Below are 26954 nucleotides of genomic sequence, written 5' to 3'. Positions count from 1 at the left end.
GGTTTGCTGGAGATATAATCATGTTCTTATTCCTTAATAGCGGATTCTTCGGGGAAAAGATAAAACCTTTTACGTATGTCTAATGGTGTGACATTGTCCTTTCTTGGAGCTTGGAAGAAACATTATTGCAAGGATGTACTGTTTAGAATTGAGCTGAACACAACATACTGCTTAGTACAACAATTTAATACAAATACAGGTCCTTGGGGAAGGTAAACTACAAAATGGGGAAAGTTGCATGACTTTATGAACAATCCAAATTATGTTGACAAATATTAGGTCACATGGTGGTTTTCAAACATGTATTACTGCACATAATACTCGGCACCTGGTGAAGGTAGCAAACAGAAAGAATGTAACTATTCACAGTTACCTGGTCGATTTCAAACAAATATTACTGTACGCAGAAAGACCGAACAAAACCTAACAAAAACAAGATCTGCAAATTCGCTATGGCCATCAAACTCCCTTTATTCTATTTTCTGTACCTTCATTTTGTATATTTGACACGTACTGGCACTTTTCCATCAGTGTAATAACACAGATTACAAACACAACACCCAGATTTTGTACAGGCTTAAGAAGGCCAGTTAAGTAAATGAGCTCAGTTTTAAATTTTTATAAATCAAGGATCACGGTGATCATGGCGAAAGAATTTTCTTGCACATGAACCAGGATCCCACTGTGAAACAATACCCCCAATATCATGGATTTGACTGCCGTTTGAAGTTGGTAAATAAGGCAATCCAACAGCCATGGGAGTTGTGGCTGTAGGGCACACCATGAGGGGGTTCGGATGGGTGTTAGGGTTTATGGAAGAGCTGCCTATTCCATATCTCCGCTGTATAAAAGCATGGATATCTCTAAGTCCTTCTACATGGATGCGTGATACTGTCTCTAATTCCTTCGCTGACAGAGCTTCTAAGCCGTAACCATAAAGAGGCGCATGCTGCGACTTCTCCACCTCAAGTTCAGCCTCAAGAGCCTGAATACGTTGCTGCAAAAGAAAAATAGTTAAGCATTGTTAGTTTAGTATCTACAAAAAGCAATAAATATTGAAAGAGAGATGAACTCAGTTATCCTTGCATTGAAAGCTTTTGTCCCAATTATAAAAGCTTGGTTAGCTAGATGAATCATTTTTCTCCGTTCAGTTCTATGGATCTTATGATCAATGCATACATTGCATAATGACCAAACATCATCATCATTAGATTTTTATATATTTTCCTGCTGCTTGTGCATTTTTTTAGTAAAATACCAAAAAGAAATTCATGCTACAAGAATCTATAATTTCTTTCCTTTTTCTTATATTCATAAGATCAAACATTTAAAACAAGATACCTCAATGAAATTAATTATAAATTTTCATTTTTCTCATGATTGTCAAGAATAAAAAATCTTGATGTAACAGAAATTACCTGTAATAATGTGCAAGTCACTTGTGAGTATATGAGTTAATATAAAGGGGATAATAAGTCAAAAGTGTGGGAAATTTGCATGGTCCTGATTAATTGTGGGTTGCTGTAAACCTATGGCCATGTTGTTTTTAAATGTTAAAATGTTACAATAGCAGTTGAACGTCAAAACTTTCTATATGCCCTATGCCCCCAATACTATTTTTGTTTACCGGGTGAAAACAAACCATACTTATTCTTGTTACATTTGCATGCTATTTACAAGTTGAGTCAGAATTGTTAATTCCTGTAATTGTTTTCAATAAATTTTTACTAAAAATTTCGCATTGTACTATCAACCATTGCTTTAAAAATTGCATGGTTCAATTTGGAAAATGGAGATATAACTCAGTATATAGTATCAAATGCATTCTCTCTCTTTATTCTATAAAATCTTATCTGAAATGCAACCCTGATAAGCTTGAATTGTTCTGCTCTGTTATTTCTGATGATCTTGTCAATTCTATTGCTGTTTGGAGTGACTAGAGGTTTTTACCTATCAGATATCTAGGCATACCTCTAGTTACAAAGAGGATAAATAAAACTGACTCTGTGATGCTTCTGGAAATGATTTCTGCTAGGATTTTTTCCTGTACTAATAAATTCCTTTCTTACTCTGGTATATATATTGCAGCTCATCATGTCTGTTGTGAATAGTATTTATGGTTTCTGGGCTTCTGTTCTTTTCCTCCCAAATTCCATAATTCAGGAGTTGGAGAGAGAGTTTGAAGCTTTTCTCTGGAAAGACAATGATTGGAATACTCAATTTCGCAAGGTGAATTGGGCTGATGTTTGTAAGCCTTTGGATGAGGGATGAGGGAGGCCTCGATCTGAAGTTACTCTTTGAATGGAAAGATATCACAGCTCTAAAGCTTTTACGTTTTCTTTGCTCCTCCAAAAATTTTCTGGGGGTCATGTGGATTCACTCCTGTAAACTAAAAGTTTCTTTTCCTCCCAAATTCTGTAATTCAGGAGTAGGAGAGAAAGTTTAAAGCTTTTCTCTGGAAGGACAATGATTGGAATACTTATTTTTGCAAGGTGAGTTGGGCTGATGTTTGTAAGCCTTTGGATGAGGGATGAGGGAGGCCTTGAACTGAAGTTGCTCTTTGAATGGAAGGATATCACAGCTCTAAAGCTTTTATGGTTTCTTTGCTCCTCCAAAAATTTTCTGTGGGTCGTATGGATTCACTCCTGTAAACTAAAAGGAAAATCTATTTGGGCAATTAAGCCTATTTTGAATAGTACGTGGGCTAGGAAAAAGTTGCTTGAAAGCAGAAAGGTTGCTTATGACTATTAAGAAAGTGGTGGGTAATCAATTAAAAAGCTATTTTTTCTATGATTATTGGTTGTCTGTCTCTCCTTTAAACAAATCTCTTAACCCCTCCAAGCATTTTGAGTTGGGCTGAATCTTGACCCCATTAGTAACCAAGTTTTGGAATAATAATTCCTGAAAATGGCCAAGAAGAATGACAAGGGATTCAAGTAATCTTAAGGCAGTTCTTAAAATTCATATAAACCAGGCAAAAGAAGATTATGTTGTGTGGGGTTTATCAGCTAAGAGGAACTTCACTTTCCATTTGGCTTGCAACCACATTAGAGGTAAAAAAGAGAAGGTCAAATGGCATGATGTAATTTGGTTAAAAAATAACATTCCTAAGCATGCTTTTTTAGCTTGGTTGACAATTTTGGAAAGGTTTCCTACTGTATCCAGATTTTTCTCTTGGGGCAAAGATTTGAATACGAATTGCATTTTTTGTGGCAAAGAGTTCATAGATAGAAATCATCTGTTCTTTGATTGTTCCTTTACAAAGAAAGTTTATGACGGAATATGCTCTCATATCTATATGCCAAGGTGCTTCAGATCTTGGAATGAAGAATTAAAATGGCTCTCTTTGCTTCCAACAAAAGAAGGAAGGGCAACTTCTACATACTACATCTGGAAAGCAAGAAGTTCTGCTATTTTCCTTAGCAAGGTTATTCCTACAAATAATCTGACCCTGAAAGTTGATCAGGATGTCAAAATCAGACTACATTTTCAATGATTTAAGCTTAGTCATGTTGGTTTCATTCTGCTGTTTGTTTTGCTTCTGTTTTCAGTTTTGTTGTTGCTGTTTTGTTTGTTCTGTGATTTTTTTTTTTTTTTTCTGTTGCTGGTATTTTGAGTTGTTAGGTGCTTCAGTTGCTGTGTTGTTTTGCTCCTGTGGGGAGCTAGATGAAACCTAATGTATTCCTTGTGCTTTTAATGGATTTCTTACCTTTTTTTTGAGAAAATCTTAATAATAGTAATAATAATAATTTCCTTAACCATGACTTGATGCCAAAATCTATGCAGAAGGTACAACTCAAGCAAACCATTGTAAATACAAAATTAAATTTGGCCATGGGTTTGCTCTTGGGTTATGTTAATAGTTATTGTAGTTATTTAGTGTTACTGCTGCATGCTATTGCGGTGTTAGTATGCGTGAGTTAGTGTGCAAATTAGTAAGAATAATATGGTCATTCTTATGCAGTTAGCAAATGTTATAAATAGATGGAGAGACCTATCTTTGTCATAAGTTCTTCCAATTTACACAATTCTTTAGCATGGTATTAGAGCCGATGGTATGAGTTGGGCTGAAGTATTCATGCAAGTGATCCCCTGGATCTTGACGCTGAGGAAGAGGAGTGTTTTGATCCTATAGATGCTAGTCCTATAGATAACTGGACTCCCATGGTTTCCAGGATTTCTCAGAGAGTAATGGCTCTTAATTTGGTTTGTGTGACATTGAGTGATCAAGAATGGCTTCCCTTCCGGGGGAGTGGTTGAAAATTGACAAGTGAGGGGGAGATTGTTGAAAATTCCAATCATTAGTTTGTCCCACATTGAAAAAATTGAGTGTAGCATGGATACTTATACACACAGTTGGGCCCAAGCTATTGGGTGCTTGTCAAGCTTGCCCTCGAATCTTGCCTTTTAGTTGCTCATTTGCAGCACTTTGAGGACGATTGTTAGTACTGTCTGAAGCTGTTTGTCAATGTTTATCAAGTTCATTCGGGCCTGAAATAGTGTAACCGCACTGGACCAAACTAGCTGCTCCGATTTGGACAGGAACTGGCCAAGTTACTAGTTTGAACAGGAAGCTTGAACCAGATTTTGAGTGAACTGACGTCAACCCATCAAATTTGGGTGACTCGGTCCAACTCAGCAAAACCCGGGGAGTCAACTTGGTTTGACCAGGTTTTCATTAAATAGAAATTGCTGCATTTGCAGCCTCCTGAGTTTGAACCCAGAACATCCTACCAGCAGTGCAAGAGACCTACCACATGAACTGATTTATTATGCATACTAAATAACCACAGTAAATTTATATACATATAATATACGCATCTAAAATAATATATTCATCAAAATTTAAAATATTTTACCTTTAAGTTTTTGTTTGAAACTTGAAAATATTAAGAAAAGTAAAATCGAATATAAAGGAATTTAAAATTTGTATACTTGGTTATGCAAAGTGAAAAAGAAAACAAAATATATAACAAATTAATTAACAAAATTTTTATTTTTTACAATATTGAATATTAACATTTATTTTTTCTTAATTTGAGTAATACTACAATAAATTTTTACTTTTAATATAAAAATATAACAAAAGATGAATTTTCTACATATTTTTTTCTTCAAAATAAATTCTTGATCCAAAATTAGGTGGTAAATAAATTTAAAGTAAATAAAACTCTATATTACCTTTAATATTTTAATAATTAACCAAAAAATTTTACTCTTTTAAATAAATTTGAAATACTAATGCTCTCTCACATTATTATTTAATATTCATTTATTTAACTTTTAATGAAGATAATAATTATCAATATAAACATTTTTATTACACACACATAGAATACATGCACGCATGCACACACACACACACACACACACACTCACACATATATACATCACTGGTTCGACACCGGGTCAACCGGTTGAATCGAACCAAGAGCTTCACCGGGTCGCTCATCGGTCTAGGTTCTAAAAAAACGTCTGCGCTTGTGATTCATTCAGTTGTTTATTTCGTTCATTGTGTGTTTGTGGTTTGCTCTCGTTGAAGGTTGTGTGTGTTGGGATGGAGTCCATCAATCCCAAAGTATGTTGTTTGCTCTATTTTTTCTGATTTGGTGCCTTATCGAGGTTGTGTATATGTGTAGATGGAGTCCTCAAGTCCCAAAAGTATGTTCCCCTTATTAGTCACTTGTTCAGCCATTGGTAAACAACATATTACAATTGTCTCAAAAGATGATTATTCAAGGTTCCTATGGTATTAGGCATCCCAACAAGCATCTCATCACATGGCATCTTTTGCTTAGAAAGGTTGCATTTCATCTGGTATCTCTCCCACTAATCCTTGGGGTTATCAATTTTGCCACCATTGGAAATATGAAAGGTGTAACTAACTTCTTTTTCGCCCTCCAATATTCTAACAATCTACCTCAAATTACTTTGATGAGTCTACAGCTGCATTTTAAGGGGATAGGAATAGTAAATCTTACCTTTATCACTTTTTCTTCTGTCTTTTAGATTCTTAAACCCCCCTTCAATTGCTCACAATGTCACTGCTATGCCACTTGAAATCCATTATCACCTTGGTCATCCTTCATTAGACAAATTAAAATAGTTGGTTCCTACATTGAGTTTCATGTGTAATCTTGAGTTTGAGTAAGCACCGTCATGTTCCCTTTGCTTCTTGAGTCAATAAACAGGTAGTCAACCCTTTTCACATTAGTCAAACCCAATGTTTGGAGTCCTAGTCATGTAGTGTCAAAGTTGGGGTTCCAATACATTTTAGTAATAATGCTAAGGAGTAATTAATACTCAATTCACTACCTATATGACTATCTTTGGCATAGTGAATTAGTCATCTTGTACCCACACTCTGCAACAAAATGGAGTTGCAGAGCATAAAAATAGATACTCTTAAAGTTGCTTGTAACCCTATTGTATCAAATGAATGTCCCCAAAGTTTTTTGGAGTGATGCTGTGCTTGCTTGCTTTCTCATCATAAAATGCTATCCTTTGTCCTTGGTAGTAAAATCCCATATAATTTAGGTTTTATGTTTTGAGAATCTACAAGACGACCTCTTCCTTGTACATTTGGGCAGTTCATTAATTAAGTCCAGGAATGGATATATTGGATCCTTGTGCAATTGTGCTATCAAATGCATTTTTCAAGGATACACATGTAATCAAAAGAGATGTATACCGGTATACCCCTATTTACATCAATTATTTGTCTCAGATGATGTCACCTTCTTTGAGTCTACACCATACTAATTTGATCTGTGTTGACTTTTATGAGTCCCTTCCTCTGTTTAGCCTTCCAAATCCTAACCTATTATCTTTGCTTGGTCCTCTTGCATCTTCATCTAGTTTGAGTCCTTCCGTTGCTTTAATTATTTTAATTTTCAAGTGTACACAAACAACCTTCTTCGGCTACTACTTCTATGCCTCTAGTTCCCTTTCTTGATGATCCTATTTCCCAAGATGTTAATCTTCCTATTGCTGTTAGAAGATAGCCTTCCCACATGGTGATCTTCAGAGGAGGTCTATATGGAGCAACCACCTACGCTTGTTGCTTGGGGGGAGTTAGGCTTAGTCTATTGGCTCAAGAAATCATTATATGGTTTAAAGCAATCTCTCAAAGCATGGTTTGGTTGATTTAGTGTTATAGTACTTGGTCTTGGCATTCAAGGTGTGAAGTAGATCACTCTATATTTTATCGTGATACTCCATCTTGCAGGATTTTGCTTATTGTGTATATGTATGATATTGTGATTATTGGTGATCGTGATCAAGTTATCCAGGGACCAAAACATTTTCCATAGATTAAACTTCAAACCAAAGATTTGGGACCATTAAAGTGCTTCTTGGGTATAGAAGTATCTATATCTAATATATGAACCATATTTGTCATAGAGGAAGTATGTTCTTGACATTTTAGATGAGATTGGGCTATTAGGATACAACATGTTGATGCACCTGGATCCTAAGATATGGGTAATTTGTTGCTTAAGCCAAGACCGTATCTTGTTTCCCAATCACGCGACCAAATATATCTTTCACAGTAAGTGTTGAGAGTCAGTTTCTTGATTCCCCAAAAGCAAGTCAATAGGATGCAATATTCGCATGTTAAAATATCTCAAAGGTGCACCTAGGAGTGGTCTCTAATATCATGATTGGGGCCACACTTTCATATTCAAGAACATAGAATGCGGATTGGCCCTGGTCACCTTCTCCACAACTAGGTACTATATCTTTGTTGGTGGTAATTTGGTTTCTTGGAAGAGCAAGAAACAAATTCTGCTAGCTAGGTCAAATGCTAAATTAGACTTTAGGGCCATGACTCACACTACATGTGAACTTGTTTGGTTAAGGAACATGTTGGAAGAACTAGGTTTTCCACATTCTTGAACTATGGAGTTGATGCGTGATAACCAAGCTGCTATTCATATTACCTCCAACCCAGTGTGGAAGAAACTTGTGCTGAAGCTCATTAATACCATGGTCTTAAATTTTCACAAAATTGTCGAAATTTTCGATTTCTATCACCCTCGAAATCGAAATGGCATTCGAATTTCGTCTTGCATAATTTCCATCAAAATCTCAACGAATCATCCGAAATTTATCGAAATCTTGAAATTTTAGAAAAACTTGTCGAAATTTTAACTATACAATGAAATTTTGTCAGAATTCAAATGAGAAATTTAGGAGTGAAGTGAAATTTCTATCTTAATTTATTTTATTTATTTTTTTGAAACAAAAGATTATTACAAATGCTTTTGAAATTATATGAAAAACTAAACTTACAATAACATTTTATTTAACCATTCAGGTCTAAATTATCATTATTTATATAATAAATAATATTTAAATGATTTATGAATTTCATTTGTATTAACTGAATATGTTTAATGTACATTATCTTACAAATATATTTGATACACAGACTATTTTACAACTTTTCCAGCTCATACAAAACATATACGTATTTAATTTGTAACATATTAGTCCTAAAACTTATATTATTATGTTTGTTAATCATTTCTAAAGTTTCACAAAGAATTCCATGCTTTATTACTAATTTTTGTTATTTTTTCAAATCGAAATCGAAATTGACATTGAAATCAAAATTTCTGTCAAAATTTCCGTACTTTTGGAGCTTCGAAATTTGAGTCAAAATTGAAATTTAAGACCTTGATTACAACCACCACTTTTACGCAACCTAATTAGCAGATTTTTTATTTATTCACCAAAGCCTTGGGACTTGGGAGTGCTCGTGCTAAAATCACTTGTAACAAACTAGGAGCATATGATATATATGCTCCAGTTTAAGGAGTAGTGTTAATGATTATTTTGTCCATTTAGCTTTGTAGTATCCACTAGTGTTATGTAAGTGTGAATTAGTAAGTGTATTATGGTCATTGGAATGTAATTGACATATATTATACATAGAGGTAGAGGGAGAGATCTATCATTGTGATTAAGTCTTCCATTTTAACCAATACTTCAAAAAGCACATTCAGGAAGAAATTGGAGCAGAAACAGGGTTGAACAACCTCTTCCCCACCGATGCATGAGGTTGGAACTGCATGCTGTTTGCAGTGCATAGGTGCATGTGGGGCTCCTCCATCAATGAAATTTCACAGCCCTATAGATCGGCAGTGTCAACATATATGGGGTTGGTTTTGCAAAATCTAAGGTGTTCTTGAGATTCTGAAAGGGCATTGATGTCCACTTTACGGTGACTCCTGGACTTGTTTCTAATCTAGATTGGTGCCTATGATCCTATTATAGTGCTAGGGTTGCATAGGATTATGAGGTTTAGGATTTTGTTTGGTAGCAACTATGAACTTAAGAGGTCGGATCTTGCTTTGAACCATCTTAAACTGTAATAACCTGATCCGTGAGATCTAGAATAAATAAATAAGGAAAGGGAAAAACAGTAAATTGAGTAGGCTTTGTCGATGAAGGCACTTCAGTTGTTCGGCGACGAAATGTAGAGGCTTGTTGACGAAGAGAAGCCGAGAGGTTTTGGGAAATCCAGAAATCTCAGGCTTGTCGACGAGGCGACGGCTACGTCGATGAACTGTCTACATTGACTCATCGACGAAGACGCCGCCTCGTCGACGAGGTTGGCCGAGTCAAAGGTGCTATAAATATCCATTTGGGTTGCTTAGAAGCTAAGATATCAAAATCCTCTTTCTAAGAACTCGAACTCCACTCTCTCTATCTAGATTTCTTCGCCGTACGTTGTTAGAATCGACGATCCGACGTTACTACGAGGATCTGGGAAGGATTCTCTTCGTGATTTGTGGAACGGATCTTCGTTTCGACGATTTTCGGGTTTTGACCCAAAATCGAGGTAAGGCTCGATTTTCATTTCCGTTTTGGTAGTTCTGTAGGGAATGGAATTGTAAGTATGTTTTGTACTGTGATTTATAGGTTTTGGGAACTCGATTCACTGTTTAGGAGCTGTAGAGTTTGGGTTTGGATTTTTGGGGAAAGGTAAGGGTTTTTGTTTATATCAGTTATTTTTGAAATCGAAATCGGTGAAACTGTTGTTTACAGTTATATGTATGATTTGGCTACTTATTTGGGAAAATCTGATGGGTAAAATTACGGGGTTTTCGAGTTATAGTTTTTGGGAAAAAGGGGGTTTTGGGTTGTATCTCTGGTTTCATAGGAAAACTGTATGTATATATATTGTTGAGTATATTGTATGGAGATGACCGCACCTTGACTTTTTTTTAAACTGTATTCTTGAAATCGTAATTTATGTATTTACCAAATAAGTGTGGAATGAACTATTTTATTGAAAATGTTCTAGGTTTGTGAAAGGCCGAACCGGTTGTGGATCGTAGGCTATGATTTATTGAAATGAGTTATAGGGATGTGAGTTCCCAAAATGTTCTAGGTTTTGTGAAAATGCCAAGTCGGAATAAGGCCGAACGTTGATGATAGTCGAAGCGCGCCACCTTATCCCTGAAGGGGTAGATGTGGAGATGGATTGGTATAATACCGTAGGCGGAAGGTGTGAAATATCACTTTCTATATTGGTTGATCACCGAAGGGAATAGGTTCACCAGATATCGTACCGGCAACCCATGGGAGCCTGGGGTTGCGCCATATGTCGGGGACGCCGTGTAATGCGGACCGGCTTCATTGCCGAAGAGTGTGACGACACTGGATATGGATTATGTGTTTGTGAGATATAATGGAACTATATTGTGATTATATTTGAAAAAATACTGGAATTGTGTTATGTTTTATGTCATGATAACACTCATATGCCACACACCGATATAACCTGTATCTTCCTTACTGTAGGTGTCTCACCCCTATCGTACGTACATGTTTTTAGGTCCTTCGAGTAATTGGAACTAGCGTCCTAGTGTTGGGAGCGTAGTGGTCGGTGTACTGCATGAAGTACTTGTGTAAGTACTAGGACTATATCAGGTTGTCGTTTTGGGTTTTGGCTGGTACCCGGGTTTATGTTTTGTATTATGGAGCTTAGATTCTTTTCATATAGGCTCTGGTATGGTACAAATATATGTATAGAAAGAACATTTTCCGTTGTGTATATGTCATGTATGTGAATGTATATAGGGTGTACGGGAACCCCACGGGGTCGAACCCTCATTCATTATTGTATCATTGGTGTTTTGTATGATACATGGACAGGTTAGGTTACTATATCACACCCTGGGTCCCATCGTCGAGTTCGGGGCGTGACAGCTTGATATCAGAGTTAACTAGGTTGATAGGTTTTGTAGACTTGGTTAGGTGTAGCTATGCGTACATACCAGAGTATAGGATGTAGGAAATGAGTAGAGTAGGCCGAAGGTTGTTTTGTTGCTAGACAAGGATTCATTGGGGTATTCTATGTTTTTCCTAGAATGACGATTTCAGTAAAATCACGGCAAACCATTGATGATTTTTGTGTCGGTATGATAGGACATACCTGCACTCGTGAGATGGTAGTTAACATGATTAGTTGTAAATGATTGTGTTAACTGTACGTGACGTAGGAGTGCTAATAGATTCCTATCATATTTTTAGAATGGAGCCCCAAGGATAATAACTTGGAAAGTGGTTCCGAGGGGACTGCGAGCGATGAGTCTCCTTCTGTGCCTCGAGGGTTGACGAGGCAGGTTATGCGGGAAATTGGGCCCAGTGTTAGGAGACGCGAACATTCTCCTACTGTTGCGGGGTGTACCATCAAGCATGGTTTTAAATAACGGCTGTTACGTAGCCTAACAACCGATACGTAACGGAAATCGAAGGCTCTGAAACCGATACGGGCTGATAATGTGGTTCGGAAAAAATTCACAGCCATAACGGCCTGTAATGGCCGTTACCCCAACGTTACACTTCGTAATGGTCCGTTACGGACCGTTACATGGCCGATAGCTTGTAGAAATATGAATCCCTAAAGGCTTTTTGCTGCAGCGCTGCTTTCCCCCTCTCCCAACCACCCATCTGCCATTCAATCTAACTAAGTCTAACATTCAAAGAGCAAACTGGAAAGTAAAAAACTTACCTTGAAGTTTTATTGGCCGAAGCAATAAGAAGGCTTCACTTCTTTGAAGCCTGAGAGTGAGCAGATCTACTCATCTTCGCAGCCTTCCAGGACTCAGGAATTGTAGACTTGCAGTTGCAGCAGTTGGGCGAGTCACCGGCGATAGGTCTGCAGTAGCTCCGCTGCCTCTGCAAGTCGCCAATAGCCCTTCGGTAGCTTCCTCCGCTAGTCGTCGTACTCGCCACCAGCCAACCCTTCGATTTCGGCTTCAGAGCTTGGAGTCATCAGCTCATTGCTCATCGGCCGTTCGTGCTTCGCTCCTTCGAGGCTTCGAGGCTCCTCTGAGTCCCCTCCCCTCTCTCGGTCTCACTCAGACTCTCTGCTCATCTTAGTGTATGAGATAAGCTTTAAAAATTCAGTCAACACTCAACACCCACAGCACTTAAGTCTTAAACTTCTCATTAAGTTTTTTTTTTTAATTATATTTTGTTGTAAATTATGTTTGTTAAATTGAATTAAAAAAAAGAGTAATTTAATAGAGTAAAAAATTAGAAAACAATAATAATTATGTAAATTTTTTTTTCTTAATTTATAAATATTTTAATTGTCTTATATTTTTTAAAAGGTAATTATGAAAATCTAGTTCCATCACATATTTCCTGTTTATTAATATTTTTTAAGTTTTAAAACATCATTTTGACTTTAAATTTAAAATTAGGTAAAATAAATCTTTAAATGATCTATTTTTTGTTTTTAGTTATCAAATAAAGTAAAAATTGATAACTTAATAAAAAAAATTTTAACCTAATAGTTAATACATTAATAATTCTGATTTTTATTAATTACTACTGGAATTTGTAGAAAAATTTTATTTTAATCCATATACTGAGAAAATGCTTAAAAAGTTAAATAGTCAATTTGTACTGTATGGATCTCTATTAGTGATGCTGTGATGTATATGAAAGTAGAGCAAAAGTCTTTTTCACCTTTAAAATTACAATGTTAATTTCTTATAGTTATAAATGAAAATAAAATCAAGTTATAAAAATTAATGAAAATATCTTTTTAAAGATAAAGGAATATATTTTTTTGTAATAAAATATCTAATATTTTATAATTTTGTTTATTTAAATATAAAAATAATAAACATTACTTATTATTTTTAATAATATTATATTTTATTTTTACGTAATAAGTATTTAAAATTAGAAGGACTATTTAGTACTTATTATTTAATATTTACTAAATTACTAATTATATTATTCCTGTCATTTTTTTAGAGAGGTTGTAACTTTATATTTTTTCTATGTTTTGTGTAGAGATCATCAAATTAAGTCTATCAATATGTCACGTGATAGAAGAAATGAGAACTTACCTAGTGAGGATATTGGATGGCATTTTGGTACTGTGGTGGACGGTAATAGACATGTTATTATGGACATTATTCAGGATATGATCAAAGAGGAGATTATGTACCCCCTATATCAGTTGGATTTTCACCACCAGTACATTTTCAAGAGCAACAACGAAATGATGCAAACTTGGGTTTATTCAGCTATATATTTCCACAAGGATGGGGAGATAATTTCCAATCCCAATCTCAAGATACAATATGCAAATTAGGAAGACCCTCCACATCATTCTTTTTGGTGGTGACATGTGTTATGTTATAAATTTGTAATATTGTATTCATGTATTTTCAACTATTTATTGATATTTGACATTAATCACTTTTTAAATTCATGTATGTGCAATGTGTATATTGAGTATTGAGTCTATTGATTCATTTTAAGTAACTTTATGACTTTAATTAATTGATTCTTACATTTCTACATCTTTTTACTCATTAAAGTAATGTAAACTATAAAAAAATATGCTTTTTTTTTTTTTGTAAACAGCGCACTAAAATTAATATAAAAATCATAATGCCTATTAAAAAACATTTGTAGGTTGAATAAAAGCCTTCAAAATTCATTAAAAATCATGTATTAATGAATTTCATGCTTATATTTTGATTTTGGCATGGTTGTGCATGCGTGAAAAAAATTCACGACCGTTACGCCCGCTTCCCATTACGTAACACCCGCGTCTCCCGCGACACCCGCGACCGTTACGCGACGTTACCCGTGGCCGTGATTTCGAACCATGTCATCGAGAGGTTCACGCGCATGCACCCTCCGACGTTCTCAGGAGGACTCGATCTGATGATAGCAGAGGACTGAGTCGAGAAGATTGAAAGGATTTTGGAGGTCCTATACTGCACAGATAGGCAGAGAGTCCTTTACGCTACCTTCCAGCTGTCTGGAGAGGTGGGGCAATGGTGGACTGTGGTGAGTCTGCTAGAGAAGCAAAGAGCTGATCCTACAAAGATGACATGGAGCCGATTCAAGGAAGTGTTCTTTGAGAGATATTTCCCCGCCTCCACACGCAATGCTAATGCAGATGAGTATTCTGCTTTGACACAGGGAGATATGACGGTGCAGGGGTATGCTGCTCGGTATGTAAAATTATCTCGTTTCGCGCCGTGTTTGATCTCGAACGAGTACGAGAAGACTCGGAGGTTTGAGAAAGGCTTGAGGAAAGACATCCGCAGGTTAGTGGGAATGCTGCAAATCCGTGAGTTTTCGATTTTGGTGGATAAGGCCACTGTGATCGAGACTGGCATCCGAGAGGATGAGGTGGATCAGGAACCGAAGAAGAGGCCAGTACCTTTTGGTTCTCACTCTGGATCTTGTCAGGGATCATGGAAGAAGAAGAACAAGGGCTCGGGTTACCGTCAGAATACCGAGTGTTAGGGTTTTCAGGTAAATCAGTCGAGTGATCGTTGTATCAGGTGCCACAGATGGCATTACGGTGAATGCCAGCTGTTTGGGGGTAACTGCTACAACTGTGGCCAGTCAGGTCACATGGCTCGGGATTGTCATGCACCAAAGAGGGGTACGCCCGCTTCGAGTCAAAGTCAGGGAAGTAATCAAGTATCCCGGGGAACTTGGCAGGTGAACACAGCTCCGGCAAGGATATACTCGCTTACTCCAGCGGATGCTGAGCATGCAGGGAATGTGGTGATAGGTACTATGATGTTGCTTTTAAATAGAGCTGTGGTTTTATTTGATTCGGGTGCGACCCATTCCTTTATATCTGCTAACTTTGTAAAATTGTGTGAGGTTTAGACCGTTGTTTGTAGTTACACCATTTGGAAGTGTATCGTTTTGTAGGAGTATGTTAGAAAATTGTCCAGTGGTAATTCAGGGAAGATTGCTACCGGCGAATCTTGTGGTGTACGATATGTCTGGGTTCGATGACATACTGGGGATGGATTGGTTATTCTCCAGCTATGCTGTGATCAACTGTCGTGGAAAGGTGGTAGTATTCAGACCTCCTGGGGAGCGGGAGTATGAGTTTGTGGGATTGTGTGTGCGATCGACGCCACAGGTTCTATCGGTATTACAGATGAGAAGGTTACTCTTAGACGGATGTCAGGAGTACCTAGCTTGCATGAGGGAACCACCATGGTATGAGTTGAAGCTTGAGGATATTCGAGTGGTTAACGAGTTCCTGGATGTGTTTCTCGAAGATTTACCCAGTTTACCCCCGGATCGTGAGGTAAAGTTTGTGATAGAGTTGCTGCTTAGAAAGACACCGATCTCTAAAGCTCTATACCGGATGGCTCCAGCAGAACTTCAAGAGTTGAAGAAGCAGTTGCAAAAATTACTGGACAAGGGCTTCATCCAACCTAGTGTTTCGCCCTGGGGAGCTCCAATTTTGTTTGTGAAGAAGAAGGACGGGTCGATGCGTATGTGCATTGATTACCGTGAGATCAACAAGGTGACTGAAGAATTGTTACCCATTGCCTCGTATAGATGATCTCTTTGACTAGCTACAGGAGACGCAGGTATTTTCGAAGATCAACCTACGGTCAGGGTATCATCAGGTGAGGGTTAGATCTGAGGATGTTGCGAAGACTACTTTCCGAATCAGTTACGACAACTACGAGTTCTTAGTCATGCATTTTGGGTTGACGAATGCTCCAACGGTGTTCATAGATCTGATGAATAGGGTTTTCCATGAGTACCTGGATCAGTTTGTAGTAGTGTTTATCGATGACATTCTGGTATACTCGAGGAGTTCGGAAGAGCATGAAAACCATCCGAGGTCGGTGCTACAGATTCTGCAAGAGAGGAAATTATATGCCAAGCTGAAGAAGTGTGAGTTCTGGTTGAATCAGGTCGCATTCTTAGGCCATGTGGTGTCTAAGGGCAGCATCTCAGTTGATCCTAACAAGATTGAAGCCGTGGTTGACTGGGTGAGACCGAAGAGTGTGCAAGAGATTCAGAGTTTCCTAGGACTGGTGGGTTATTATCGTCGGTTCGTGGAGAGATTCTCTAAGTTGTTTAGACCTCTGACACGATTGACTAGGAAGGGGGTGAAGTTTGATTGGACTGAGGATTGCGAGCAGTGTTTCTAGGAGCTGAAACAACGATTGGTTACTGCTCCGGTTTTGACCATTCCTTCTGGGGATGGCGGTTTTGTGATCTATAGTGACGCGTCTTTAAAGGGTTTAGGATGTGTGCTTATGCAACAGGGTAAGGTAATAGTGTATGCTTCTCAATAACTTAAAGAATATGAGAAGAATCACCCTACGCATGATTTGTAATTGACTGTTGTAGTTTATGCACTAAAGATCTAGCAAAACTACCTGTATGGTGTTTAGTGCGAGATTTTCACTGATTACAAAAGCCTCAGGTACTTTTTCACGCAGAAGGAGTTGAACATGAGGCAGAGACGGTGGCTTGAGCTGATTAAAGACTACAATTGTACCATTAGTTATCACCCGAGAAAAGCTAACGTGGTAGCTGATGCATTGAGTCGGAAGTCAGAGCATGCGGCAGTATCTGCAGTTGTAGCTCAGCATCATATCGGACGGGATCTGGAAAGCCTTGGTATAGAGTTGGTGGCCGGTGATCATCAGACTTTCATTGCTAGTTTGGTGATCCAGCCGACTTTGTTTGAGCATATTAAAGCCGCACAGGCTAGTGATGCGGAGTTAGTTGAGATTGTGGGGAAAGTGCAGCGGGGGTTGGCTGTGGATTTTAACATCTCTGAGGGGAGGTGTGTTGAGGTTTGGAACCAGGCTGTGTGTTCCAAACGACGACGAGATCAGAAAGACGATTCTGGAGAAAACGCATCGTTCTTTGTATGCGGTACATCTAGGTAGCACGAAGATGTATTGGGATTTGCATGAAACCTTTTGATGGAGTGGTATGAAAAGGGAGATTGCTCAGTTCGTGGAGCAGTGCCTGACATGTTTGCAGGTGAAAGCTGAACATCAGAGACCGGAAAGGCCATTATAGCCCTTAGCTATTTCGGAGTGGAAATGAGAGCATATTTCCATGGACTTTGTGACCGGATTGCCGCTAGCGCTTCATGGGCAGAATGCCATTCGGGTGATAGTTGACAGGTTGACGAAATCCGCTCACTTTATACCGATGAAGATTAGTTACTCCTTGAGTAGGCTAGCAGATTTGTACGTGCATGAGATAGTTAGAATGCACGGGGTACCGGTGTCCATTGTGTCAGATCGAGACCCGAGGTTTACCTCTCGTTTCTGGAAGAGCTTGCAGGAAACATTGGGACGAAGCTTACTTTCAGTACAGCGTTCCACCCCTAGACTGATGGATAGTCAGAGAGAACAATACAGATCTTAGAGAATATGTTACGGGCTTGCGTGTTAGACTTCGGTGGTGGTTGGTTGCAGTTTATGCCACTAGTAGAGTTTGCCTATAATAATAGCTTCCAGGCTAGTATCGGGATGATACTGTTCGAGGCTCTGTATGGTCGGAGGTGTTGGTCTCCTCTGTATTGGGATGAGGTTGGTGAACGTCAGGTGTTAGGGTCTGAACTTGTGCAGCAGGCGTCTGAGAAGGTGGGTTTGATCCTGGATAGGATTAGATCGGCTCAGAGTCGGCAGAAGAGTTACGCGGATGTTCGCCACCATGAGTTGGAATTCGAGGTGGGGGGTAAAATATTCCTGAGGATCGCTCCAATGAAAGGGGTGATGAGATTCGGGAAGAAGGGCAAGCTGAGCTCGAGGTACACCATTTGAGGTTCTTAAGCGAGTGGGTCCGATAGTCTACAGGATTACATTACCCCCAACACTCTCGAGGATCCACGATGTGTTCCACGTATCCATGTTGAGGAGGTACGTGCTGGATCCATTGCATGTTATTGGGTACGAGAACTTGAAAATTGGGGATACTTTAGCGTACGAGGAGGTACTCGTTCAGATTCTGGACTGTAAAGTTTAGAAGTTACATACCAAGGATATACCGTTAGGGAAGGTATTGTGGCGGAATCACGAGGTTGAGGAAGCTTCTTGGGAATTGGAAGCAGAGATATGCAGGAAGTATCCACAGTTATTTTGAGTTGTGATTTTGATAGTAGAATTAGTGGGTATGTGTGTATTACCCTACTATTGTATTGTGATAGGTGGTTAGTCGTTGCGAGTGCGTATTACTGTGAACTCCTGAGATAGTTTATGTATGTAACCACGGTATTCCTCTGCCAAAAGCAAGGGTATGTATGTATTATGACGGGACTATGTTGTAGTAGCCGCCGGTTTTTCCTAGAGGCGAGTGTGTGTGTTTGGTTATGTGAATGAGTTCGTAAATAAGAGATTACAAATTTCGAGGACGAAATTTTTGTAAGGAGGGGAGGTTGTAAGAACCTGATCCGTGAGATCTAGAATAAATAAATAAGGAAAGGGAAAAACAGTAAATTGAGTAGGCTTCGTCGACGAAGCCAAAGTTCGTCGAGAAGGCCCTTCAGTTGTTCGGCGATGAAATGTAGAGGCTCGTCGACGAGGAGAAGCAAAGAGGTTTTGGGAAATCCGGAAATCTCAGGCTCGTCGACGAGGCCACGACTACGTCGACGAACTGTCTACGTTGACTCGTCGACAAAGAAGCTGCCTCGTCGATGAGGTTGGCCGAGTCAAAGGTACTTTAAATATCCATTTGGGTTGCTTAGAAGCTAAGATATCAAAATCCTCTCTTTAAGAACTCGAACTCTACTCTCTCTCTTTAGATTTCTTCGCCGTACGTTGTTAGAATCGACAATCCAACGTTACTACGAGGATCAGGGAAGGATTCTCTTCGTGATTTGTGGAACGGATCTTCGTTTCGAGGATTTTCGGGTTTTGACCCAAAATCGAGGTAAGACTCGGTTTTCATTTCTGTTTTGGTAGTTCTATAGGGAATGGAATTGTAAGTATGTTTTGTATTGTGATTTATTGGTTTTGGGAATTCGGTTCACTGTTTAGGAGCCGTAAAGTTTGGGTTTGGATTTTTAGGGAAAGGTAAGGGGTTTCTTTTTATATCAGTTATTTTTGAAATCGAAATCGGTGAAACTGTTGTTTACGGTTATATGTATGATTTGACTACTTATTTGGAAAAATCTGACGGGTAAAATTATTGGGTTTTTGAGTTACAATTTTTGGGAAAAAGGGGGTTTGGGTTGCATCTCTGGTTTCATAGGAAAACTGTATGTATATATATTATTGAGTATAGTGTATGGAGATGGTTGCACCTTGACTTGTTTTTAAACTGTATTCTTGAAATCGTAATTTATGTATTTACCAAATAAGTGTGGAATGAACTATTTTATTGAAATGTTCCAGGTTTGTGAAGGGCCGAACCAGTTGTGTACCGTAGGCTACGATTTGTTGAAATGAGTTATAGGGATGTGAGTTTCCAAAATGTTCCAGGTTTTGTGAAAATGCCGAGTTGGAATAAGGCCGAACATTGATGATAGTCAAAGCGCGCCGGCTTATCCCCGAAGGCTTAGATGTGGAGACGAGTCAGTATAATATCGTAGGCGGAAGGTGTGAAATATCACTTTCTATACCGGTTGATCACCAAAGGGTGTGGGTTCACCAGATATCGTACCGGCAACCCATGGGAGCCTGGGGCTGTGCCATATGTTAGGGACGCCATGTAATGCTGACCGGCTTCATTGCTGAAGAGTGTGACGACACTGGATATGGATCATGTGTTTGTGAGATATACTGGAACTATATTGTGATTATATTGTAACTGCATTGAGAAAATACTGAAATTGTGTTATGTTTTATGTCATGATAACACTCATATGCCACATACCGATATAACCTGTATCTTCCTTACTGATAGGTGTCTCACCCTTATCATATGTACATGTTTTCAGGTCCTTTGAGTAACCGGAACTAGCATCCTAGTGTTGGGAGCATAGTGGTCGGTGTACTGCGTGAAGTACTTGTGTAAGTACTAGGACTATATCGGGTTGTCGTTTTGGGATTTGGGTGGCACTTGGGTTTATGTTTTGTATTATGGAGTTTAGACTTTTTCGTATAAACTCTGGTATGGTACAATGTATGTATAGAAAGAACATTTTCCGCTGTGTATATGTCATGTATGCGAATGTATATAGGGTGTACAGGAACTCCACGGGTCGGACTCTCATTTATTATTGTATGTGTATAGGGTGTACGAGAACCCCACGGGGTCGGACCCTCATTCATTATTGTATCATTGGTGTTTTGTATGATACAGGGATAGGTTAGGTTACTATATCATCCCCTGGGTCCCATTGTCGGGTTCAGGGCGTGACATAAACTACCATTTTACCTAAAAGCTTAAGCTATTAGGTTGTGGGCTAACAATGTGTGGTGAAAAGAATTCGGGATTGCATAGTGGAATATAAATGTTGCAAACAATGAAGAACCAAAATATAATTCACACACGCAATATATCTGAAAGTAATAAGAATCCACACAACGTGGTTTGGCAAAGCCTACATCCACAGGAGCAATCGACAAAGGTTTCACTATGAAAATCCCAAAGTACACAATACAATGGATTACAATGATCTTCTACTTCTTCAATATACCCATAATGGCATATTTAACAACCCCACAGAGGCTTCCCTCCAAATACCCAACCGTTCTAACGTTCATATTCAAAATTTGAAATGATCCTCGCAGCCCCGAGAGAATTCGTCGACGAATAGGGTTAATTCATTGACGATTTGGGTCAATTTGTCAACGAATTAGGCTTATTCGTCGACGACTTCTGAAAGTATGAATTTATTTTCTCTCGGTATCTTTATTTTTCGACGATTTCATACAACTCGTTGATGATATGGGTCAATTCGTCAACGATTTCCTACTGAACTACACCAGTGACTTCACATATGTTTTCTTCCTTTGTTTATGCACTCCACCAAGTATAAGAGGCACAAAAACACAACAATCTCCACCTTGGTGATTATACGCCCCTTAGGAGAACCTGAAAACACATCTCATTGCTCCACCTTGACCTTTGAATGTTAGGTTGGGTTTGTCTCCCTTCTAGTACTTGGAGACATGAAGTAAGTTCAAGCAATGCTTGAACTTTTCAGTAGTAACCGGTTTTTTCAAAATATCCACTGTGTTTTCAGATGTGTGAACCTTCTCCAATACAAGTTCACCTTATGCTTGGTTCTAGCGTGGTAGACTTGATTCTTCACTAAGCAAATAGCACTTTGATTGTCACAATGCAGCACAACCCCATTTTGCTGTATCCCCAGCTCTGTGACCAAACCGATAAGCCATAAGGCTTCCTTTGCAGCTTCCCCAACTGCCATATACTCAGCTTCAGTTGTAAACAATGCCACCAGGGATTGTACCATGGACCTCTAACATATAGGTCATCCTACAAGGATAAAGACATAACCCATTGTAGACCTCCTGTCATCCATATCCTTTACATAATTAGCATCAATAAACCCCATAACTGATGGACTATCTTGTTGCTTGCCGAACATGATGCCATTACCAGATGTACCCTGTAAGTATCTGAAAATCCATTTAACGGCCTCCCAATGCTGCCTACCCCGATTAGAAAGAAACTTACTCACCACACTCACTGCATGTGCTTAGGTTGGTCTTGTACACACTATGTCATACATTAAACTCCCCACGGCGCTAGCATAGGGGACCTTTGACATGTCTCGGATATCATCATCCGTACTTGGGCAATTTGCAGTAGACAATTTAAAATGACTCTCTAGAGGTGTACATACTAGTTTAGCATCAACCATGCTGAACCTCTCCAACACCTTTTCCACATAACCGCCTTGAGATAACCATAACCTCCCTGTAGTTCTGTCCCGGTGAATCTCCATCACAAGTATCTTCTTGGCTGGACCAAGATCTTTCATGTCAAACTCTTTATGCAACAATTCCGTTAACTATTTTACCGCAGTTAAATCTTTCGCAATTATTAACATGTCATCGACATACAACAAGAAGAAAATAAAAGAACCATTATCAAGTTTATTCACATACACGCAGCAATCATATTGACATATTTTGTAGCCAATCTTGATCATATAGGAATAAAATATTTTGTACCATTGCCTTGGAGACTGTTTCAACCCGTAAATAGATTTCTTCAACTTGCAAACTAAGTGTTCTTTCCTTGGTTCACTGAAGCCCTTTGGTTGTACCATATAAATCTGTTTTTCCAAGTCACCATGAAGAAACGCTGTCTTCACATCCATTTGTTCCAAATGCAAGATCATAATGAGCTACCAACCCCAACACTATCCTGATAGAAGTGTATCGGACCACAGGTGAAAATTTTCATCATAATCTATTCCTTTTTTCTGCGAGTACCCTTTTGCCACTAACCGTGCCTTGAATTTTTCTCCTTCCTTTTCTGAAATTGCTTCCTTCTTCCTATATACCCATTTGCAACCTATCGCACTCTTCCCATCTGGAAGCTCCACCAACTCCAAGTTTGATTCTTATGCAGCGATTCCATTTCCTTAATCATTGCACCCATCCACCTACTTTTCTCTTGGCCGTGCACTGCCTCTTGAAATGTAGTTGGATCATTACAACTGGTAAGGAAAGCATAAGACACTAACTCTTCAAATTCATGCCTTGGCGGTGGTTTGATAGTGCGTTTGGATCTCCGTATAGGAACATTGTCGACTTGCTGGTTTCCCGAGCTAGAACTCCTTGCAACCAAAGGACCAAGATCATTGCCGTTGCCCTGAGCTTCTAACTCCACTTGCACAACATGTTCATCTCTGCTCCAGTTTTCTGGCTCCTCTTGAGTACAATTCACCATAGCTTTTTCATCGAAAACTACATCTCTACTGATCACCACCATTTTTGCCACTGGATCCCACAACTTGAATCCCTTAACACCCTTTTGATATCCTAAAAAATGCAACATCTAGACTTTGCGTCAAGCTTCAATCTCTCCTCACCAGACACGTGAATATAGGCTAGACAATCGAATACCTTCAATTCGGAATAGTCTATTGCATTTCTTGTCTGTACCTCTTCTGCCACTTTCCCCTCTAGTGATGCCCTCAATGATTAGTTTGCCAAGAAACAAACCATACTAACTGCCTCGGTCCACAAGTTCTTCGGTTGCCCTATATTAAGCTTGAGAAACCGAGCTCTTTCAGCTAGAGTTCGGTTCATCATTTTAGCCACATCATTTTGCTGAGATGTCTGGCAAACAATGAAGTGTCTCTTAATGCCTTGTTGTTCACAAAACTCCATGAACCTAGAATTAGCGTACTCGATCCCATTGTCTGACCTGAGACATTTGATTCTCCTCCCCGTATGGTTTTCCACTTCAGCTTTCCACAACTTAAACCTGGCAAACGTATTAGACTTGTGCCACATGAAGTATACCTAGACTTTCTGTGAGTAATCATCAACAAAACTCACAAAATAAACATATCCACCTCTTGATGCTAACTCTAACCAGACCCCATACATCATAATGTATATAATCAAGAATGCCTTCCGTCTTGTGAATAGCTGATTTGAATTTTGCCCTGTTTTGTTTCCCAAGAACACAAATCTTGCAAAAATTCAGCTTACATGTTTTCATACCTTTCAAGAGTTTCCTCTTGTGAAGTTCTTTCAACCATGTTCCCCCATATGCCCAAGACGCATATGCCACAAGACGGTTTCATCAAATTCAGTATCTATGGCTGCAACTCCACCTACAACAGTAGTCCCTTGTAGTGTGTAAATATTTCCATCTAACTTTTACCCTTTCATCACCGTCAGATTGCCTTTCCATACTTTCATAATCTCACCTTCAAACTTGTAATTGAATCCATTACAATCCAAGGTGCCAAGTGAAATAAGACTCTTTCGTAGCTCTGGTATGTGTCTTACATTACTCAAGGTTTTCACAGCACCATTAAACATTTTAATTTTAACATTTCCAATGCGAATGATTTTACAAGAACATCATTGCCCATAAGAACTGAGCTTGAATTTACCAACCTGTATGTGTTGAACTACTCCTTGTTTGGAGTCATATGGTAAGAATATGCCGAATCTAGAATCCATGAGTCTGTAAGGTGATCTAACCCCGAAGAAACTGAAATTACATCACCATCACTGCGAACTGAATTTTCTTCTTGAATCCCATTTGCTGATTTTGAAGTCCCTTCATGCTTTTCAGCATTTCCTTTCTTCCAATCTGAACACTCTGGTTTAACATGCCCAGTTTTACCACACTTATAACACCAAATGTCCTTTTTCTTCTTGGATTGAGTACAGGATTTTTGACTCGATCCATTTTGAGATTTTCCTTTCCCACGCTCATAGTCACATTTCACCACAAGTCCTTCTCCATGTGGGTTTTCATCATAGATTTTCTGCCTTTGATGGAAACCCAACAAGGCACTTGTCGCCTCTTCCAAGTTTAGGGTCTCTTTCCCCTATGTAAGAGTGGTAACTAAATTTTCGTAAGTGTGAGTTGCTGGCAAGGAATTCAGTAACATCAATGTCGTATCATCTTCTTCAAACTTAACATCAACCCGCATTAAATCACTTATGATTTGATTAAATGAGTTGATGTGTTGATTTAAGTTCGAACCATCAACCATCTTAAGCCAAGATGTTGCTTGAGGAATAGTTCATTAGAAACGGATTTGGACATGTACCAGCTTTCGAGCTTTTGCCACACAGCCACTGGAGAATCTTCCCCCATCACATGATAGAGCACTTCATCGGCCAAACACAAACGTATTGTGGAAGCAGCCTTTGCCTCTAATTCTCTCCAATTTGCCTCATCCATACCTTCCGGTTGAACACCATACAAGGCCTTGACCTTCCCTTGCTGCACAAGCAAATCCTTCACTCTCCTTTGCTATAAACCGAAGTTTCTGGTTCCATCAAATTTGACAATGTCAAACTTTGCAGATGAAGTGCCCGATGCCATGACAACAACGCTCTGATACCAATTGTTGTGGAAAGAATTCGGGATTGCACAGCGGAATAGAAACGCAGCAAACAATGAAGAACCAAAATATAATTCACACACGTAGTATATCTAAAAGCAATAAGAATCCACACAAAGATTTACGTGGTTCGGCAAAGCCTACATCCACGGGAGCCATCTGCAAAGGTTTCACTATGAAAATTTCAAAGTACACAATACAATGGATTACAATGATCTTCTACTTTTTCATTATACCCAGAATGACATATTTAACGACCCCACGGAGGCTTCCCTCCAAATACCCAACTGTTCTAACATTCATATTCAAAATTTGAAATCATCCTCACAGCCCCGTGAGAATTCATCGATGATTTCCTGCTGCACTGCACCAATGACTTCACATATGTTTTCTTCCTTTGTTTATGCACTCCACCAAGTATAAGAGCCACAAAAACACAACACAATGTATATCAAGGTTTAACAATATACATATCTTGAAGAACAAGGACGACGTGTTTAACCACTTCAAGCAGTGGAAAGCTAAATTTGAGAAGCTGATAAGGGAGGAAAATCTACTCAAATTGAAATTATTTGGAATTCTACTCATCAATTTTTTTTTGGTCTGGTAAAATCTTAATAACATTTGATGAATTTTGCAACAATGAGGGATATTAGAAACAAAGTGGCAAGAGTCCATTTCTTGGCGGAGGTTATCTCTAAACATGTCTGTAACCATTCTACTAATAAACCCATCAACTATATGACTCCTAAAGAGGTATGATCTTGTAATCCTACTGATTGTTATACAACATATGCAGATCTTAATAATCAAGAGTTGATGCCTGAACTCAAAAATACACATCTCTGTGTTATGGTTCTTGAGTGAGGTGATAAGATTATGGTGTTCTAGTCCTCTGTCACTTAAAATAATTAATCGTAGGGATGTTACTTTTTGTTGTCTATAATACCTCACTCAGGGAAGCATTATTCTGTTGCTTATTCTACAGAAACGGAGAATGTACCTTGGTAGGTGAAGGCTACTACAGATGGCTCAAATCATCACAAGGGAATTTTCCCTTCACAATCTAAATCTATGCTGGAACTCGGTGATACTAATGCTACAGATGTGTTTGGATTTGAGCAGTGCAGTATTTCCAGAGGAGATAGAGGTGACAGATTAGACCGGAAAATTTTCGATCCTTAGCTATGAGGATCTCGTTGCATATGGGTTCACTATTGCAAAGGATACTAGTAAGTCTTTCAAATACTCAAGTGTTGATTCAGTAAAGCAGCCAAAAGGAAAGGAAATAGTAGGCTGAAAATGTGTCTTCAAGGAGGAGGGAGTCGAAGTTGCTGAAGATGCTCGGTAAATTCTTCATACATATGTTATCACTTAACTTTTGGAGTTTGGGGCTTACTTATATGGACCTTTTCTTTTCCCTTTCGTTAAGTTTATTCTTATAATGCTTTTGTTATATGGAGTATTTAATGTTTACTGTTTAATTAACATTAAAATTTCATGTATAGAGCAAACAGTTCAAATTAGTTGAAATCAATTCATATTTTTGAAGTTTGAACAAGGGCATGGGCTTTTTAGTGTTTAATGTAAGTTACGTAACAAAAAAGAGAAATCAAATATTTGAACTTTTTTTGTAAGATATTTTTGTTACATT

The 26954-nt window shown here is 38.5% G+C and overlaps 1 protein-coding gene across 1 annotated transcript in view; it reads right to left on the bottom strand.

The window, feature by feature from the left end:
* Positions 1–331: 331 nt before the first annotated feature.
* The window catches only part of LOC131157650 (uncharacterized), a 65927-nt gene continuing 39304 nt past the window's right edge, over positions 332–26954 (bottom strand). Inside the window, exon 10 of the mRNA XM_058111960.1 lies at positions 332–997. Within this exon, the coding sequence (XP_057967943.1) occupies positions 626–997 (372 nt within the window). The 3' untranslated portion in view covers positions 332–625. The remainder of the gene's footprint in view (positions 998–26954) is intronic.

Source organism: Malania oleifera, chromosome 6, assembly GCF_029873635.1.
Source record: "Malania oleifera isolate guangnan ecotype guangnan chromosome 6, ASM2987363v1, whole genome shotgun sequence".
Classification (NCBI taxonomy): Eukaryota; Viridiplantae; Streptophyta; class Magnoliopsida; order Santalales; family Ximeniaceae; genus Malania; species Malania oleifera.
Note: the sequence above shows the minus strand (reverse complement) of the source record. Positions and strands in the feature narration are given on the sequence as shown.